General features: G+C 43.4%; 1 protein-coding gene across 2 annotated transcripts in view; it reads right to left on the bottom strand.

Annotated features, from left to right (window-relative positions):
* Positions 1-19,873, bottom strand: part of TWIST2 (twist family bHLH transcription factor 2) — a 67,680-nt gene extending 47,807 nt beyond the window's left edge. The window contains exons 1-2 of one of the 2 annotated variants that reach the window (XM_074264444.1): positions 19,628-19,869; positions 18,716-19,244 (exon numbers count right to left, since the gene is read on the bottom strand). In XM_074264444.1, coding sequence (XP_074120545.1) covers positions 18,757-19,239 — 483 coding nt within the window. In that variant the 5' untranslated portion in view covers positions 19,240-19,244; positions 19,628-19,869 and the 3' untranslated portion in view covers positions 18,716-18,756. Of the gene's footprint in view, positions 1-3,158; positions 3,246-18,715 lie in introns of those variants that run through there. The other variant, XM_074264443.1, reaches the window with a different exon arrangement.
* Between the last annotated feature and the right edge of the window lie 249 nt (positions 19,874-20,122).

The raw sequence follows: 20,122 nt of genomic DNA, 5'->3' as shown, positions 1-20,122 counted from the left end.
TAACATCATAAACAGTCTTCTCTGGCCCATCCATAGTTAAAGGTAATCAGATCACAGACATACTCCTCCCCCCTCTCCGCCTTCTCCCTGGCTCTTTCATCTATCCATCCATCTATATCTATAATTCCTCCATTTTTTACCTATCTTCCCATCTGTCCATCAATCACTTCTTTCTTTCTTTCTATTACTCATCTATCTCCCCCCCCCCAGTTGATCAGGATTCATAGATCAATCTCTCTCCAATTTTCCAATCTGCCTATTGGGCACATATTGGGCTGCCTCCTGCCTTTCCTCAGGCCTGTGCCTCCCTTCCTGGGTCATTCTTATAGGCTGTGCTGGGCTGTACTGTGCACTGCAGCAGCTGTCTTTGGTAGTCTTGCTTTTCTCCTTCAGGCCTTCCTGATTTGTTTATTTTAGTAGCAAGAAAGCAGAAAGAAATCAGCTCTGACTCATTCATTTGCTTCTACTCCCCAAGTAAGGATCTGAATCACCCAGCGCCCCTGCCTGGGATGACTAAGGCAACCGACTGTTTAACCTCTTTGTTTCTCTATGTCTCTCCCCACATCAGGCAGGGCCAGCTGTGGGGGAGCGCTGTGGCCTACAGAGCCCTTCCTGCCCCCTCCCAGGTTGCCGGAGAGGCGGATGGTAGGGGGAAGCAAAGCTCTGCCTCCAGCTTCTGTTTGTTTCAACTTGGATACAAATGGATGAGAGCTTCTCCCTGAATCCTTTCAATTCTTGGTGCTCCAGTCAACTCAAGAGAGGGTGCACTGGAGAAGGGAGTTGCCAAACCAGGGAGAGCCCATAGGGATGAAATCAGGGCTAGATATTGCAAAACCATTCCCCAAACCTGCAGATAGGAATATTCAGGGTACCTATGAAACTCAGAGATTGTGTATCTCTGATGTAAAGGAACTATTGGAAAGTCAGTTCTTGTTATTCTTATCAGATATCCAATCCTTGAGGCTCTGGGTCATATAGGAGACAAAGCTAAGAAATTCTGAATTAGTAAAACCCTTTGTAGGCCCAAGGATTTGGGGACCAAACTGCAGATCTGGACCCATATTTCTTTGCATTATGTGCTTACTGAAAATGGCCATGACTAAGGAGGAGCTGAATATTTTCTTGACATTTGAACCATTTGAACCCCTTCCTTATTCATTATTAGTTAATCAATCAATTAATTATTAAGAACATACTATGTGCCAGCCACTGTGCTAAGGACTGAGTTGGTCCTTGATGCTAGACTGGCTTGTTTCTGTTTTCCATTACTCATCTTAGATTGAGTGATGGAAAGGACCTTAAAGGAGATCTCATCCAATCCTGGCATTTTACAGAAGGGGAAACCAAAGCCCTGTCTGGCTTTCTTTTAGAGCCTGACTAGGAGAATCACACGGGGATCCTCAGATTTAAGTTAAGGGCTTTATACAACAATGATCTGTCAGATCCTGACATTTAGTCTTGTTTTGAACTAAGGAATGGATTAGAGTCACATCTTCTTCATCAACAACAACAATTCATATTTCTATAATAGCTTCTTTGAGTTTTATGAAGCTCTTTTCCCATGATGACTTTATGAGGGAAGGAGTGCCAAGATGATTATACCCTGAAGATGCTTAGACTCTCACAGATTAGGGGACTAGCCCACGGCCACACAGCTAGCAAGTATCACAGCCAATTCAGGGATATCCTTCGTGTCTACTTTGTAAGAGAGAAGTCTGAGAAACTCTTCAAGCGTGGGAGGTGTTGTAGTCCCTGGTCCTAACACATGATCTCTGAGTGCCAATCCGATTGGCTTGAAGCTCCTTCAGTGGCCTCTGGAGAAGGGGGCTTGAATTGTTTGCCTCTACTCCCCCATTCACCATCTAATCTTTTCTCTGGGTTGCTCTGGCCAGGGCCTAAGGACTTGTGGGTGCAGCTGGAAGCCAACCAAGTGTCAACTGGGAAGTGCAATCACAATCACTTGGATTCATTAAATGACCCAGGACTCAGTATTCTTCTTTTTCTTTTAATTTCTGAGTCCTACTCATATGGTGCTGCTCCCCCTCCCCGTTCTTAACCTGGATTTGGATGCCTTGGCTCCTTGCCTTGCAAACATAATAGTTGTGTGAATTGAGACAGGGCATTGACCTCTGAGCTTTGGTTTGCACCCATATCGTGGATGGCTTGCCTTAGAGTAACTTTCATTGATTTTCCACTTTCAAATCTGACAAATCTTCAAAGCAAACTTTGGGGGATCTTTTGTAGGCAAACAAGAATAAGTTTGAGGAGTTTGGGGGCTTATTTTGAAGCATACTTCAAGACAGCATTGAAGCCCTTTTAAGGAAATAAATAATTAGTGTAAATGGTCAGATCAGGGACATTCCTTCAGTTGGCTGAATTTCTCCATTTATTGGGTACAGTGAGGGTCATTTGGAAGCCATCACTGTATTCCATCATGTGACCTGCTTATAGCTGGTAGGTGAATATTTGTGTTGGAGCCAAGCCTGGTATCTCCACGAACCAGTAATTAATGAGCCCTGAGGGTATCCAAGAAGCAGCCTGGGTTTTCTATTAGCTCGGGGGTGAGGTGTGGGACAGGTTGTTAAAAGGTGTCCAGTGGAAAGCTTCCCTATAAAACCGGAGGAAGGAAGGTTTTCCTTATGTTCAAATATTTGGAAATATCATAAGGGGTTGAATGCAGGGAAGCGTGGAAACTGAGCCTGCTTTTAAATGAATCACCTGAATACATTGTAGACTTCATGTGTGCATGTGTGTACACTTCTATGTAAATTTATTCAAATCATTAATAAAAAACTCAAATGAGCCACAACAATTTGTTGGGTTGGAAGAGTAGCAATTGTGAAAGGTTTTGCTAAGTAGAATTATGCCCAGGGGGCAGCTAGGTGGCGCAGTGGATAGAGCACCAGCCTTGAATTCAGGAGGACAGGAGTTCAAATCCGGTCTCAGACACTTAACACTTCCTAGCTGTGTGACCCTGGGCAAGTCACTTAACCCCAGCCTCAAAAAAAAAAAAAAAAAAAAAAAAAAAAAAAAAAAGAATTATGCCCTATTTTAAGAACGTAATATGCAAATATCTAAACTTGAAAATAGTTAATTTAATGATAATTTGTATCACAAAAACTTTCATAGAATTCTTTTCTATGTAGATACACATGTTAGGGGGTATGATAAAATGCGAATATACGTGCATAGATCTGGGCTTCAGGCCCTCCGAGGCTACCAAGTCCAACTTCCTATTTCATCGTCTGTAAAATAATAAAATCAAGACTCAGACAAGGGGAGAGCCAAGAAGGAGCATGGGGGCCATCTCTTTGGCCTTGTCCATTTTATATATGGAGAGGCTGAGTCTAGAGAGGGAAAGTGCCCTGAGAGCATGAGACTCTGGGAGTTGAAATCAAGGACTAGAAGAGACCTCATAAGCCATCTAGTCAATCCTTTCATGAGGAAATCAAGACCTTGAAAGGTAGCAACCTGTCCGGAGTCATAGGGGTTGTGATGTTTTGAGGAAGATTTTTGATCTTTCCATATTGCCTGGAAGGTTTTTATTTAGTTATTTATTTTCATTTTTAACCTGCCTGATAGACAAAAGAATAAGTGATCATCTGTGGGATCTGCTGATATGTGCTATACAGCAGAAAGATTTCAGGCTGCCTCTAAATGACCCTGGGCACTTCCCTCAAAATCTGAGCCCAATGCCCAGTGGCCAAACTGAGTCAGTGATGAACACAGGCTGAGATCAGGCCCAGTCTCTGCCTCATGGAGCACTCATTCACATGGGAACAAAACACACATTTGTCAAAACTGGACACTCGGGAAATAATTCAATGGAAAGGGTGAAAAGCTACAAAAAGCTGGCTTCAGTACCTTTCTCCTGCCCAAAAAGAAAAAGTTAAGAAAAAAAAGGCACATTTAAGAAAAGAAGGCAAATGCTGTGCCAGAATCCTAATGGTGGGGAAAAGAGTTAAAGGATACTTGGTCCAAATCTTTTCAGCCATGTGGCACAGTAGATAAAATGCTAGCCTTAGGGTCAGGAAGCCCTGCCATTGACTGTATGATCCTGGGCAAGTCTTTTACCTACCAAGTGCCCCCAGGCACCCAAGAAAACAAATCCCCAGTCTGGGAGATCTTAGGTGATAAATTTCCCATAATGTTCTTCTTATAGAAGCCCCAAACTAGTAGTTAAGAAATGAGTCAAGAATGGTAGATCAAGTTATGGCATTTGACTGTCATAGAGCATTATTGTGTCAAGAGAGAGGAGGAGAAAATGGTCCATTTCAGAGGAACCTGGAAAGGCTTCAGTGAACAGAGCAGAACAAAATGAGCAGGAGCAGAAAAATCATTTGTAGAGTGATAGCATAGGGGGAAAAAGTTTTGAATGGTCTCCTGGCTCTGATCAGTGAAATAAGCAACAATGTCAAAAGACTGAAGATGGATTCCCCCCCACCTCCACTCCCGGCTCTTATCAGAGAGGGTTTTTTTTTTTTTTTTTTTTTTTTGTTTTGTTTTGTTTTGTTTTGTTTTGACTTTAAAAAATGTTTACTTGGGGGAAGCTAGGTGGCGCAGTGGATAGAGCACCAGCCTTGAATTCAGGAGGACCAGAGTTCAAATCTGGTCTTAGACACTTAACACTTCCTAGCTGTGTGACCCTGGGCAAGTCACTTAACCCCAGCCTCAGTAGGAAAAAAAATATTTAATTGCAGGCAGTGGGAAGAAAAGATAATAAATACTAGTAACATGATTTTAAAAAATTTTACATGATATTTAGCATAGAAAATACCTCTTCCCTCATACCAAAGGAGAGTTGTAGTAGTAAATTCAATCCCTCCCTTTTAAAAATTAATTTTTAGTAACTTCATATATCACTTGAAGACAATAAAAGATGAAAAAATGATTACAAAAGTGTACATTTAACAGCAAATGTTGAAGAAAAAGATGTAATAAGGACATGGTCTGGGGATCACTGACGTATACTTTTACAGTCTTTTAGGGGAAGGCTTTAAACCCAAGCTTCCTGGCTTTACATCCAATACTCTGCCTGCTCTCCCATGGTGCTTCTATGGGTTGGTGAAATATTTAGAATAAGAATAATTGTCTCAAACTGACAAAGCTCTTGAAGGTTTACAAAGTGCCTTCTCAATGTATGACAACTCTCTGGAGGAGAGAATGAGAATCTTACTAGCTCCAATTTTTTGGAGGAGAAAACTGAGGTACAGAGAAGCAGTGACTAGCTCAGAGTAGCTTTGACTAGGAGGCATCAGGGCCAAGATTCTGAGCCATGGCCCCTGATTCATTATCAAATCTCCCTACATCCATATGGTTGGTTATCCCATATCAGATCCCACAATCAGGTGGAGCATCTGGACTAAACACCTCTGGGCACAAAAATTGCCTGAAATAGTAAAAACAAATAAAGTTCAGGGCTTTTTAGGACATATTTCTCAACATGATGCAATTTTTTTTTAAAGTTCATTTTGGAAGCAGGAGATTATAAGCACATGTCTTGAGCTTAAGGCTATTCTTAGCAGGATATGAGTCTGAAGAATATAATAATAATAATTTCTCATTTCTATTGAGTGCTTGAAGGATTATATGATAAATTTATGTTATTTCATTTGAACCTCACAGTTAATTAAGAGATTACTATCAGAATAGGTTAAGAATAATAATAGCATTAACATAGAACATCTGCAAGTCCCTTCTTAATTATTTTGCCCTTTTAATTTGAATCAAACCCAGAACTTCTTCATTGAAAGGTCAGCTCATCTAACCATTATGGCACACTATTTTCCAGATAACTTCCAAGACATTTAATCTGGGCTATTTTTCTTCCACAAGAGAGTTCTTCAAATAGTTAAAGATAGCTGTGAATCTTTTCTTCCCCAACCCATCCATGCCCACTTTCTTCAATCAATTCTCATTTGGCACAGACTCAGGGTCCTTCCTAATCTTGGTTGCTCTATGATTCTCTCTCATGTTTAACTATAATCAGTCCCTATATCATTTCTAGGAACTATTAAAATTATTTGTAAAATGTTTTAATCTCAAGCTCCAATTTGCCTTGAATAAAAGAAAATACCATTTGATTCCAATTTACTCAAGATTGGACACATTAGGAAATCTCTGGTCAAAGAGGTTCATTTGTGTGTGTGTGTGTGTGTGTGTGTGTGTGTGTGTGTGTGTGTGTGTGTGTATTTAAGGAAATTAATTGTCCCGGGTGCCCTGGCTCTGTTACAATAAAAAACTATTAACTAGATCAGTGGCAAATGAGTGACATATCCACAAGGGCAGGGGGCCCATACAGAAATGAGAAATACTCTTCTTTCTGGGAAGATCATGAAGAGAGAAAACCAGACACCTGGACACATGCCAAGGACAGCAGAGACCCTCAGAAACATAGCAAGTGTCCTTGCCCCCACTTTGCATACTTAAGACTCTGTGATTCCATATTCCAAAGACCCTCCATCTGGCCATCTCCTTCATCAATACAGATCCTAGATTGCAAATCACACCCCTGAATAACTCAGCAGTTACTCTTGTAATTATGTATTAATTACAGGAGCAATGATTAATCATTCCATTAATAATTAGTGCATTAAGGGGTCTCACCCTAAATTATCCAGCTACTAAGTGCCAAAGCTGAGATTTGACTCCGGAAACAAAAGTATATCCATTATGCTACCTGATTCTGAACCTTTTCACTTTTCAGAGAGGAAATATAATCAAAATAACAAAAGTTCAGTAAATCTGAATCACAAGATGAATTTGAACGTGTAGCTTCTGCAAAGGATGACAACAGAAAGCAAACAGAAGTTTGTCTATATGTGAACCATCTCCTCTCTCTCTGCCCTGTCTTCCTTTTCTGGCCATTATCTATTTCACAAGAGAGCAACTATGCTGCAAGTAGACATTTTTTAGGAAGCCACTTGCTTTTATCAGGCTCACCAAGGGACAGAGGATGCCATCATTGCTGTTATTGCTCCCGTGTATAACCCAATGGTTGGCTTTTCCCCAAATGAGTCTGGAGATAGGAGTTGCCAAGTGGCTTGTTATATACAGTGGTCCAGACCTATTGGAAGATGAAGCCTGGTGCCTGTGGAGATATGGACTTTGTCTCACTGTTTAAGGAAGTCCTCTTATAATTGGAAGAAAGGTCAACAGATGGAAAAGAACAAGGTCATTTGGCTCACTTCACATCAAAAAGAACCAATGATGTTTCCTGGAGGCAGGTTAGGGGCCAGAGATGGGAATCAGCAACCAGACCACAGACTCTGAGGGATGTATAACTGTGTGCTTGTGGGAAACGAATGTTGAGTTGTTGCTTCCTCTCCTTTTCCTTGACCCAGAGATTCATGGGCTCATGTTTAGAGTATGTGAAGTGGAAGTTATCTGGCCCGATTTCAAAGGAGTCCCGTCCTGTCCTCAGATAAATGTTCATGTGTGTGAGTCTGCCCCAAGGTTCCTCTGTTCTAGCTGAGACAGTCATCCTCTTGTGCTCATCTCTAAATTTCTTCCCATAGGTATTTTGTTTTCCTTACATGGAATCCTTTCTTTTTTCTTTCTGTTCATCTGTCCCCTAGATTTATATGAAGTGCAATTCAAGACCTGCATTCTCCATACAACTGTCACAGAAGGTATTCAAACTGACCAAAAATCCTTCTTTCCACATGGCTGAAGATGGTCAGTCAGCCTTTGATTGACAACCTCCAACAAGGGAAAACCAGTGCATTCTGAGGCTGCCCGAGCCATTTCTGCAAAGTTCTCCTTGGTAGAAAGTTTTTCCCTATGGCCATAGGAAATCTCTCTTTCTCTAGCTTCTATTTATTGGCATGCAAGTTCTGCCTGATGGAGTCAAGCTAAAGATGTGCATTCTCTCTTTCCCCATCAAACTCCCTTCAGCGCTTGAAGGAGCCCAAGAAGAGTTCTCTGCCTCAGATGAACTACTCCCAGTTTCTTCCATTAGGGGACTTGGTTTTCTTTTCTTTCCCTATCCTTCTAAGCTTTTTTTTTTCTGGACATGTAATGGCTTGCCAACATCCTCCATAAAATCTGGTGCCCTTTGCTGACAACCATCTCCTAAATGTGTCCTTTGCTGACAACTATCTGATCAGGATGCCATATAGCAGGAAGATTTGGATCCAGCTCCTTAGATCTGGGTGTAATACCTACCTCCCTTAGCACAACGTAGGGACGTTTGGGAGCTGTCATTTCATGCTGGTAACTAACCTTGAGCTTGTGGGCCACTAACCCCCCAGGTCTTTCCCTCACAAATTGCTATCTTGCCACCCTTTCTTCATCATGTCCTCTTGAAGTTGTTTTTTGGGGAACCTAAGTGTAACACTTTGCATTCACTATTAATAAAAAATAATCTTCTTAATTTAGCTCCTTAATAGACTGTCAAAATGCTTTTGGAGTCTTTGTCTGGTATCCGTTATGTCCACCACTCCTCTTCCCTTTCATATTATCTGCCAATGGACTATGAATGCCAAATGCCATCTGTATCTCCTAGACCCCTGTGTCCCTTCTCCAAAATCCTACAGAACTCAATGTATACCACATCATTTAATAACAACATGCTCTTCACTATGACCAAGGCCATATTACTTAATCTCTTAGTGTCCTCATAGAATTCTCCATAGATGTGATGAATTTCTAACTTGTATTGGTGAATGGAGTTTACATATTGGGAGATCTCCCTTTGCTCCACTACAGGTTTGACACATCTCTAGAATGAGAGGGAAAAGACCCAAATTCAAACAGATTTCTTCTTAGAATGCAGTAGACTCTTGGTAAGTGATCTCATCATCCAAGAGGAATTATTAGCTTCCTCTTGTGACCTTCTGCCAAAATCCTCTAGCTTTGAAGAAACATTTGAAGAGATATGTAACATCTCTATATCTCTCAGTCTCTCTCTCTCTCAATGGGGAGGGTAGGATGGAACAGAAACACAATAGATTATTGTAAAATTATTTAAAAATAAAATTCAACTAAAAATCAAGTCAGAACAAACGAAAGTCTCATTGTGCAGCTGTTTGGTGTTTACGGCAATTTTAAAAACCTTAATATCAGTTACCAAGAATATAGTTCTAATAATGTTCGTAGTGATGATTTGACTATCTCTCTAGAGAGAAAATGCCCACTACTCCTTCTCTGTCTTTTCTTGTTCTCTCTTTTCCTTTCCTCTCTTTTTCCTAGAACCTCAGTTCACTTGCCTCTTCCCTCTTCTCTTTTCCTCTTCCCTGCCGGCTAACTGGTGACTTCCCATCTTCCTGCTCCTCTGTCCTCCTCTTCTTCCCCCCAAAACCCCACAAACAAATGACTCCGGGTGAACAACTTTGCCCAACTGCAACTGGAGCAGATCTATACAGTGAGAATTTGATGACCCCCAAAGTCCTTTTAGCTCTAAATCTGTGCCCTTCTGATCGTGTATGTGTTTCATTTATATTCATATGTGTATACATTGTCTCCCTTGAGAAAACCTAAATTCCTTGAAAGATTTTTTCCATTTTGATCTTTCTGCCTGACAGTAATAGGCGCTTCTTCCCTTCTCTCCCTCTCCAACCCCCCCCCCACTTCCCTCCTTTTCTCCCTCAGTCTTTTCCTGCTTTTCTTAACCCCCTTCTTTCTTTCCTTTCTCATTTTATTTCTAACTCTTTTTCTCCCTTCCTCCTCTTTCAACAAAGTTATCTTGGGAAGTCACAGAATTTCTCCAAACTGCTCAATGAAGTTAAAGGAGATATGGAGAAATACTGTGAACAAACCACTTCATATTTGTAAGTACTAGAGCAAACCACCACAGATTCCCAGGGCTGCCCATGGGCCATCTTAGCGTGCTGGAAAGAAATACTTGCACGGGGACCTCAGGAATCAAAAGGTCTAAATCATTTTACAGTTGTAGAGGTTTTTCTTGGCAACAAGTTTGATTAATTAAACGATAATGAGCAAATTCTTCATTGTCTCATCCATCAATATCTTGGAAGACCAGCTAAGAACCAGTTGGAAAAACAATTTGGAATTCCTTGCAAATATTCAAGATTCTGCTAACCTAAGTCTTTCTTTTTAGCATGAATAGAATAGCATTAAAATTATAAATGGTCAAGAAACATAAGATAACAGCACAAAACCATGGCCCCCCCAGCTGACTATATTACTGCCTTGTTAAACAGAGAGAGATAGTAGAAAGAGAGAGCGTTTGAAGTCTGGGAACTTGAGTTGGAATTCTGCTCCAAAAACTTAGTAACTATTTTCTTAAGCAGGTCACACTTTAGTGTGCCTCAGTTGCTTCACTTGTAAAATAAAAATATTGCTCTAGATTAGAACCAATGTCAATGAGCCCTTCATAAATTTTAAGTCATGGTCATTGGAGGAATTTGTTTTCCTTAAGTATGATAAATTAAAACAAGAGTTTGTGTTTCCAACAGGATGGAAAGTAAGAATGAGAAATTTTAAAAATTATCAAATAAGATAAATGAATGAATGAAAGGGCAGATAAATATATAGACAGTTTTCCCATCTGTAAAAGTAAAGATGCAGACTATCTGATCTCTAAAATCTCTCTCCGAGCTCACTCTCTATAGCTCATTCTATGATCCCATCAAATAATTGGCAGCTTCCCTCCCAGCCAGAGACCTTTCATGGGAATAGCTGTCAGGATTCTTTCTCCTTCAGATCCTCCTGTTCTTGACAGCTATATATCATTATTTAGATGAGTTACTACGCAACTCTACAGGGAATTAGAGAATGAATAAGATTTGATATTTAAAAGTGATTTATAATTTTAAAAGTACTTCATATTATTTCATTGGATCCATCTTGATACTAAGGATGTAGTTGTTCGTGTTCAACTCTTTATGACCCTATTTGAGGTTTTCTTGACAAAAATATTTGCAGCTCAGTGGGACAGTGGATCGAGCACTGGTATACTGGAATGGCTTACCTTTGCCTTCTTGACCTCATTTTACAGATGAGGAAATTAAGACAATTGTAGTTAAGTGATCTGTACAGTGGGATACAGCTAGTAAGTGACTGAGGCTACATTTGAACTCAGGTCTTCCTGATTTCAGGCCTGGAGTCCATTGTTCTACTTCCCTGCCCAAACTATGCCTATTATCTCCATCTTATAGTTAATAAAATTGACGTTTCAAGGGGACACATATTGTGGTTTTTGTTTCATCACATGAAAAGGTATTTTGAGAAATATTTTAAATAACTACAAGTTTAAACATTTAGTTAAGACCAGATCTGCTAGATTATATGTCCATGTTTTCTTCTATTATCTTTATTAAGTTATAGTAATATGAACATAGAATCTTTCTTCTTCTTATGAGACTTATTCTAGTCTAGATCCGTATAATTCAGGAGATGACTGGAATAACAACCCAGCAGCTAAGACAGTGATGATGTCAGAAATAGGAAAGTGTGATTTGGGAGGGGACTAAGAGCAGGAGCTGAAGAATCTTTGAGAAAGAAGGACCGTGGTCAGTCCATCTAAGCATGTACTCTTATTATCATCGATCCTGGTGGGAGTGGGAAGGCTACAAGGACAAGAAGATGGATAAATAGCTATTTCAATTCTGGTTCTACTTTAATACATAGCTATTACTGATATTACAAATCAGAAAAAGTAGAAAAGTAGGAAAAACATCTTTGCAACATATAATGCAAATTGCCAAAGGCTTAGTTATATCTTTTAAAAATTAATCCTGAATTTTATAACTGTCCATCTTGTCTCTGAAGAATTTTATTCAGTTAAAATACAACTATGCAAATATAGACAGCTAAATGCCCAACTTAAAAGAAAATCTTTCTTCATTTCTTCATTCGTTCATTTGTTCCTTCCTTCCTTCCCTTTCCCTTCCCCCACATTTGGTATTTCTTATATTTCTTATTATTTTTTTAATCCAAGTGTTTTTTCTCTGGAGGCACTCAATAGGACCAACTCTCCTATCAGGAATTCCATCACAACTCACACAGGTTTCCTGGAAGAGACCCAATAAACACCAATCCAGCTGAGCTCATGACCATCTTCCCTTCCTCTTCCTGAGCTGAGGTTTCAAATGTGGGGCGAGGAGGCCAGCTCAGAGACAGGCTCGTTCACATCCCAACTTCCCTAACGGAGAGCAGGAGGCACCTGGCTGCTGATATCTGATCACTTCTGCAACCCTCCCAGCCCAATGACCTTTAGCAAATGTCTGGAGACCGCTTGTCAAGCCCCCAGTCATCGATCTCCCTGTGGAAAGGGGAGAACCGGCTGCCGAACAGCTTTCCTTCGGTCTCCGAGAATGCTCAATCACAGCTGAGTGCACAAAAAGCCCACTGTGGAAGCAGCAGGCATCATAGACCATAAACAGCCGCCCCGTGTTTTCTTTTAGGGAGTTTGTTTATTGTACAAGACGTCCCCCTTTCCTCAGAGGAGACTCAATTCTCTGTAGAATTAGTGAGACAGATCTCCATCCGTAGATCGGAGTGGAACAAAAGATCCAACGTGATCCTTTTCTTGGAGATCCCCATCACCTTCTAATTTAATAAAACACAGACTATGTGCGCCAGGCAGATGCTCCAGATGGCACAAAAGGTGATCACACTGTATCACACACAGGGAGCCAGAAGCCACTTTCTAAGGTGAGAGTGGGACTTCAGTAAATGACCCTCAGATGCTTGTCCACTTCAGTGTCTGAGCAAGCAGCCCACTGACAGTGGTACCGTGGCGCTTCTGTACACATTCATCTCAATCAGACTCTTTGAACTGTCTGCCACCTGCCCTTTGAAATGACAGCAGGTCCAACTTCAGCTTAAAACTCCACTAAGGTCAGCATAGATTTCTGCTCCAGAGGCCATCACAAAAATCCTCCCTGGAACTGAAAGGCGATGCACACTTTCTATTGGATTTAGTGAAGGAAGAATGGGGGTAAAAGAGGGAAAAAGTCCCTTCTTCCAATGGATTCTTTTTCTGATGACTTGTTTCTGAAAATTGCAGTTCTACAAAGGAACTAAACTAATAGGTCAGCTACAATTCCAAACAGAGCCCTAGGAGAAGGAGAAAGGAAATTACAGTGGGAAAAATGTCTTTTTTCCCATATACCTGTACACAACATGTGCACATGCAGACAGACACAGGAGCATGGAGGTATAATGATCCTTCCCCCAAAGTGCTCCTTTTTTATTCCAAGATCTACTTTGGGATGTAGATCAAATCTTTCTGTCCTTTCTCTGGCCCATCCCAAATCAGTTAGTTATCCGAAGAACTGGCTTCTCAAGCCTCTGATTTTTAATTTTTGATGTAATTACTGTTTGTAGTAAACTAGTGAGATCCCCACTGGACCCAGTTCTAACTTCCCATCAACACGAGAAAGAAAATATCCGTGTCAGCCTGTCATCGATCGGCTTCTTCATGCTTCTCCAAATAGCAAACCCTCAGTATCTAACGCGCAACCGACTCACTCGTGTTATTCCTTTACATCTTCGGCCGGAGGATTTCTGTACTCGTCCTCCTGTGTAGGCCCTCCATGGCAACATATGCCCAGAACATGGTGAGAGCTACCAATCATTGAATTTTCTGGGGAACAAACATTTTCCAAATCTGGTAAATGTTTCCTTTAGGAATATAGGAACAGGTTCGTGGTTCCGCTGGGGGTATGTCCATGCTCAAGATTTCTGGGATCTTATCCTGTCTGTGAGCTTTTGTAAATACCCACCTTCACCCCAGATTCTTAATAAAAGGGAAGCCTGGAAAAAGATGGATCTGATACTTTCTATATCGGCTTAAAGCATCAGTTGACCTGTAATTGTTCAACAAGGCAAGATGTTTACAACAAAATGGCTCCATGCTTTTGGACCGAGCTCCAACCCCCCACTTGTCTCTCTCTCTCCCTGTGTCCTAAGTTCCAGTTCATCAGGGCCAAGGTAGATGGCTGTGTTTCTCCTGTCTGCCCCATTCCCCAGCTCTAGGCCAGACCCGGGCAGTTGGGAGCTGTGATCTGCCTCTTTCTTAGTGACTTTCTCTCTGGGAGAAAGCCGACAATTTAAATTTTGTAGCTGTGGAGCCATTCCCAGGTCAAGTCACACACATGAAGAGACATTCCAGAATGCACCCACAGCCTCGATGCTGTTGTTTGTTTTGTTTTCAATCTCCCAGTGAGAAAAGAGTTTTATAAATATGGAGCCAGAGAGCAGGGAAAGGGAGAAGGAAACCACTAGTCTTTAAGATCAGTTTATTGAAATGTGTGCTTTTCAATTTATGTTTCATTTTAATTTTAACTGAAATTAACTGAAATTAACTGGAGCCTTCTGTTCAGAAAAGACTATTTGAAATGATGCTTTAAATCCCAGCTTCCCCTGCTTTCCTATCCCTAAGTGAAAGTGATTTCCTTTAATCCTCTCCAGAATAAAAAGCACAAGCACAAGGGACCTCACTCTTTTTTTTTAACCTGCGAGATCTTTCCAATGAGGGTCTTTTCCTAAGAAAGGATGGGAATTTTTTTATTTTTATTTATTTTTATTTATTTATTTTTTGCAACAGGAGAGAACAAATACCCTCAAGGAATTGTCTCACCCCCTCCCCCTTGATAGGAACATTTGAGCAAGGCCCAAGAATGCTGGTAGATAGATTTGGGCCTGCATACGGCCACCTGGGTCTCTATTCCTGATGACAAGAGTGCCAGAAGGGAGAAAAATCCCTCCCCAAACCAGCTCAGCCTGCGTTCATCTCTTACAAGCACAGCATTAATATTCTGACTTTGTTTCTCGGACTTGCTCCTTTCATTATGTGTCTTATTCCTGCCCGAGTGCAGACTCCACTCAGCTATTTATGTTTTCCCATTTCTTCCCAAAAGAAATAACTGAAAGCCACCCCCTGGCAGTGCCGTTGGTCTGAGGGACATGGTGGGACAGACACCCTCCCCATTGAGGCTGACCCGGATAGAAAATTCTGCAGGTGCAATTTTGGGAGAGGGTAGAGGTGCCTGCTGGAGGAGTCCCATCCATTCAGCGTGCCCATTTTGGACCCATTTGACTACAGTTCCAGCAGGAGGTTTTTCCTAAAATGACATGGAGCATACCCGGAGACCCTATCAACACTGGACATGTACAAATCACCTACAACTCTGCAAGACCAGGTGGCATGAGTATCTGTTCTCTTAACTTGGATTTTCTCAGAACAATTTAACAGACGTGTGTGTGTGTGTGCGCGCATTTACACACACACACACACACACACACACACACACACACACACACCCACCCACCAAACCTTTGGAATTTTCCTGTTGGGAGAGATTTAGCTGATGGTTCCAACAGACCCATTAATCCGGGTCCCCTTACACTTTGGAAATCTGGCAAGAGAAGAAACATCAGCATAAAGCTTTGGCTATTTCCTGCATTATTTTTTTTTTCATCCAGAAACCCAAGTTTGGTTTTCCAAACCATCAGTTCACCAAGAGCTTTCAGATGGATGGAAACACACAAAATCCTCCGTCGAAATTAGAAGTCAGACTCCTGGTCTTGGCAAATCTTTGGCGAGAATAACAAAATCTTGTTTCTCATGATTACGAGCAGTAGATGCTCAGCTACAAGAGGAAGGAGATTTGAAAGGGCCAGCCCATCCCCTGGCCTCCAAGGTCTACGTTGGGCTATGATTAGATAATTTATACCAAGCAAACCAAACCACTCTGGCCTGAAATATGATGCAAATTGGTCCGTCTCACCAGGGGACATCCCGACTGATTGTTCCATTTATTTCTACTAACACACTGTGTGTGTGTGTGTGTGTGTGTGTGTGTGTATGTGTGTGTGTGTGTGAATTTTTTTTAAACTTCCTATCTGCACTGAATTAAGGAAAAGGCAAAGATAGTAAGTAAAGGAAAAGCAATATTCTAAAATTGTCCCAAAGATGACTCATGCGAAAGATCCTCTTACTGATATATTCAGCAGGGGGTGAGGGGCTGGAAGGGAGAAGGGAGAGGCGATTGTTGGAAATGAAGCTAAACAAGTAGATTTTCCCTCAAATATATCTTCATTTCTGTTCTATAGTCGACTCCCTGGAGATCTGAAATGGCATTGTTTTTCAATGAAATTCTAAACTTCCCAGCTAAGTTCCTTCATTAGGCGAACGGCTCCTAGTATTTACTTTCCATCATTTTCTTACTGGGACAATCATAATTATAATTCTGTTGACATTATACTTAAAGAGCGGGGAAGGGGCGCATGTGTGTTTAAAAACCCCCAACAATGAGAGCTTTCATCCGGCCGTCTTGCTTCTGATGTGCCATACCACACACTGTACAAGAGGGCCAGTCAGAGGAAAACAGATAAAGGAAATTAAGGGATGGCAGCTCATATATAATTTTGGCAACAACAAAAGGCCAGAGTTAGTATATTCCACCATGGTTGTGTTTCTGTCCTCAGCCAATCTAAACTTGCTTTCCTGAGAAATCATGTGTGGGGAACACTTTACATCTGTTTTGGACAAAAGCAGAAGATTCCCATAAGTTGATTGTTCTTTGTTCAACTATTTGGTTCTGCTTCCTCGAAAACGCAGTTCACAAAAAAGCCTTTCTGATCTTCGGATCATAACCACTCTACCTGTTTCTAAACTAAGAAGTTTGTGATCAGGTCCTTTACGAAAGTGGCTTCTCTCAGTCCTGGCAAAACTGGAACTCCTGGGCAAAGCTGAACGCTAGCAAGACAGAGACTCTCGGGAGCAAAGGGGGAGTCCCACTGCACAGGGAGATATGAGAGGGAGCGACAGGATTTTCATCTCCACTGAAACTTAGCGGCCTCTCTCTTCTGAGAGGCCGGGAGACTCACAAGGACATTAGGCAACTCTCAGAATTTTTGGAGTCCCAGGTGGGAAGATTTGAAACTTTCCTTCACTTACAACATCCCAAACTCGAGTATTTTGTTCTGGCTCTATTGTTTCTGATGTTGGTCCCTACTTCTCTCCACATACCCATTTGGAGGGGACGATGAGGTGTCTAGGCCTTCACTGGCAGACATTGCCAGGAAGAATCTCAGAGGTGTCCTTGTCAACAGAAAAAGACACTGGCCAACCTGCATCCTCCCTGCAGAGGGGGTGAACTCCCCCCATACATCCAGTGTCTGCTTGCTTCTTGTTTTGTTCTCTCGGTTCTGTCAGCCCCCCAATCTTTTCCCCAATTGCTGTCCTTCCTCTCCTTTACCTGATTCTAAACCAAGAACTTTATGATCTGGCCCTCTTCTTTATCAAATATAAGACTGTGGGAACATGATGATCCTGAGAAATAATCATGATTTGGCGCCTTCTTCGAATGGTATTAATTTATGAAAGAAACAAAACAGACCAGAGGGTTTCTGAGGGGAAGTCATACAAAGTAGACCCTGTTTAAAGCAGTACACATATATATTCAATGTCAAGGTGACTTATCTCTGTATTTAACATACATAGACTATGGACTGACCCCAGTTTTACATACATGCATGCACGCATGTATATATAAAAGAGATCCATAATCACGCACACTCATACGTGTATGGGAATACACGGGTATGCGTGTTCCTAAATATGTCACATTCTATTCTTTAATCCCAAATACTTCCTATTAATGGCTGAAAATAGAAGGAGGCATTGAGTTCTAACTAAACGAAGGACAGCGGAGAGGGAAGGGCAGAAGTGGGACACACTGGCAAGGAATCAGGGAAGGCAACAGGAGCAGCCTGTTCCGAGCCCTTCCCGGACATGGGCCTGGGGCTGAAGAGAGCCTGGGAGGCTGACTCCTTTTGAACATGACCAATGCTGAAATTATCTGTGTTTGTAAGTGGGTGGGGGCCTGGGCAGCAGCAGAACCAACTAGCCCCACACCCCCAGCCTCGGCATGGAAACAGACACAGAATTTCGATTTCTTTTTAATGAAGCCCTGTGGCAGAACTGATTGTGAGCTCAGGGCTGCTTTGGGAAAGTGCATCCCTCCAGCAGAGGCCCACGGGATCCTGGAAATCCCTGTAAGACAGCTTTATCGGAGCTGCCTCTTCCAGGGCCCTGGGAGGTTGTGCTCTAAACAGCAGCTGTTGTCCATCTTTGCTGTCACTGGGCTCTGCTGGTTGTGTCCTCTTATACACAACCTTCCTCCCCTCTCCCCAAAGAAAAACACTCCTGTTTGTATAAGAAATGCCTTCTGGCTCTGTGGGAAGTTCTGTCCCCTTCCTCCATCTGGGACTCGCCTCCTTCCTCCAGCATGTCCATGCCGGGGGCAGGAGGGAAAGCCGGGGGTCCTGGGGACAGCTTGGTGCTTCTGCTCTGATTTCCCGGTTTCTCCCTCTTCCCTTTTTTTTGGATCGGGGAGCAAAGCCAGGCTCCCCCAATGTCACAGACTCAAGAAGATGCTAAGCAGCCAATGGCCAGAGACGGAATCCTCAGTATTAGGGTTAGGCTTTCTGCAGTCACCCAGGCCACCTGAGCCTTGCCTGCCCTCCTGGAGAGGGCCCTGAGACCTCCAAAAAGAGTCCAGAGACGCAGCTAGCCTTTCCTTTGGGATGGTGGGCCTCCGCAGTGCCCAGCCAGCCCTGATGGGCCTCCGCAGTGCCCAGCCAGCCCTGATGGGCCTCCGCAGTGCCCAGCCAGCCCTGATGGGCCTCCCCAATGCCCAGCCATTCCTGTCCAGGCCAAGGGGCCCCGTGCCACCCGAGCCTGGGATCGGCGAGGAGGAGGAGAGGGGCAGGGGGAGAGGAAAGCAAAGCGGGTACCTACCCCTTGAGCAGCCGGGCTTCTCGGGAGCGTGGGGCGCCGAGCTAGTGGGACGCCGACATGGACCACGCGCCTTCCATCCTCCACACGGAGAAGGCGTAACTGAGCCTCTCGTGGGCCACGTAGCTGCAGCTGCTCATCTTATTGTCCATCTCGTCGCTCTGCAGCACCTGGTAGAGGAAGTCTATGTAGCGAGCGGCCAGCTTGAGGGTCTGGATTTTGCTGAGTTTGTCCGAGGGCAGCGTGGGGATGATCTTGCGCAGGGCGGCGAAGGCTTCGTTCAGGGACTGCGTCCTCTGCCTCTCCCGGACGTTGGCCAAGATCCGCTGGCTCTGCAGCTCCTCATAGGACTGCGCGCTGGGGCTGCCCTTCTTCCCCCGCTTGCCCGGGGTGGGGCTGCCATCTTCACTGGATTTCTTGCTGTACCTCCTCTTCCTGCCAAACCTCTTGGGTTGCCTCTCGAGCTCCTCTTCGCTGGTGCCTAAGCTGTCCACGGGAGACACCGGAGAGCTGGAGCCTTCCTCCATTCTTTCTGCAAGGAGCCAAGGGGAAGGAGGAAGGAACAAACTTAGGCAAAATCACTGCCTCCTTCTCTCTCTCTCTCTCTCTCTCTCTCTCTCTCTGTCGGTCTTTCTCTCTGTGTGTGTGTCTTTCTCTTTCTCTCCTTTTCTTTCTCCTTCTTTCTCTGTATCTCTCTGCTTCTCTCTCTCTCTCACTCTCTTTCTTTCTCTTTCTGTCTCTCACTCCCCGTCTCTCCGTCTCTCGTCCTTTTCTCTCTGTGTCTTTCCCCTCTCCCTCCTTCCGTGTGTGTGTGTGTGTGTGCGTGCGTGTGCGCGGTGTGAGCGCGCGTGTAAGCCTCAATGTGTTTGAAATTCCTGAGACAGATCCTTTTGGAAAAACAGAAGTTTTGCTGACCCGACGTTTTCCAAGTTTCTCGAAAGTCTCTTATTTCAAGGACGGGTTGTGCAAAATTGAGGTCTTTGAGAGAGGAAGTTATTCTAACTTTTTTGGAAACTTTAGCTGGGCTCCGTTGCTAAATAGTTGTCAGAAGTGAGGGAGGTGCGGAGGCCGGCGCTGATTGGCCGCCGGCGCAAGGGGGAGGAAAACGACTTTCTTTTCTTTCTTTCCTTTCCCCCTTCCTTCCCCCTCCCTCCCCGCTAAAACTTTCACAGTTTTGGGTTACACTGAGCCGAAATCGGGGGAAGGCACCTCGAAAGGCGAACGGCTTCTCCCATCCATCCGCCCCCTCCCCTGGGGGGGGGGGGGCTGTCCTCTCCCCTCCCCCGCCCCCAGCCCGCGGCCTGCCCCGGACACTCCGGGCCGACCCTCGGAGACGCCGGCGGCTTTGTTTGCTGGCTCGGCCGCTCGGGAAGTCGGGGCCGGCCTGCGGGGCTCTCCCGCTCGCCGGCT

Source organism: Sminthopsis crassicaudata, chromosome 4 (assembly GCF_048593235.1).
Source record: "Sminthopsis crassicaudata isolate SCR6 chromosome 4, ASM4859323v1, whole genome shotgun sequence".
Taxonomy (NCBI): domain Eukaryota; kingdom Metazoa; phylum Chordata; class Mammalia; order Dasyuromorphia; family Dasyuridae; genus Sminthopsis; species Sminthopsis crassicaudata.
Note: the sequence above shows the minus strand (reverse complement) of the source record. Positions and strands in the feature narration are given on the sequence as shown.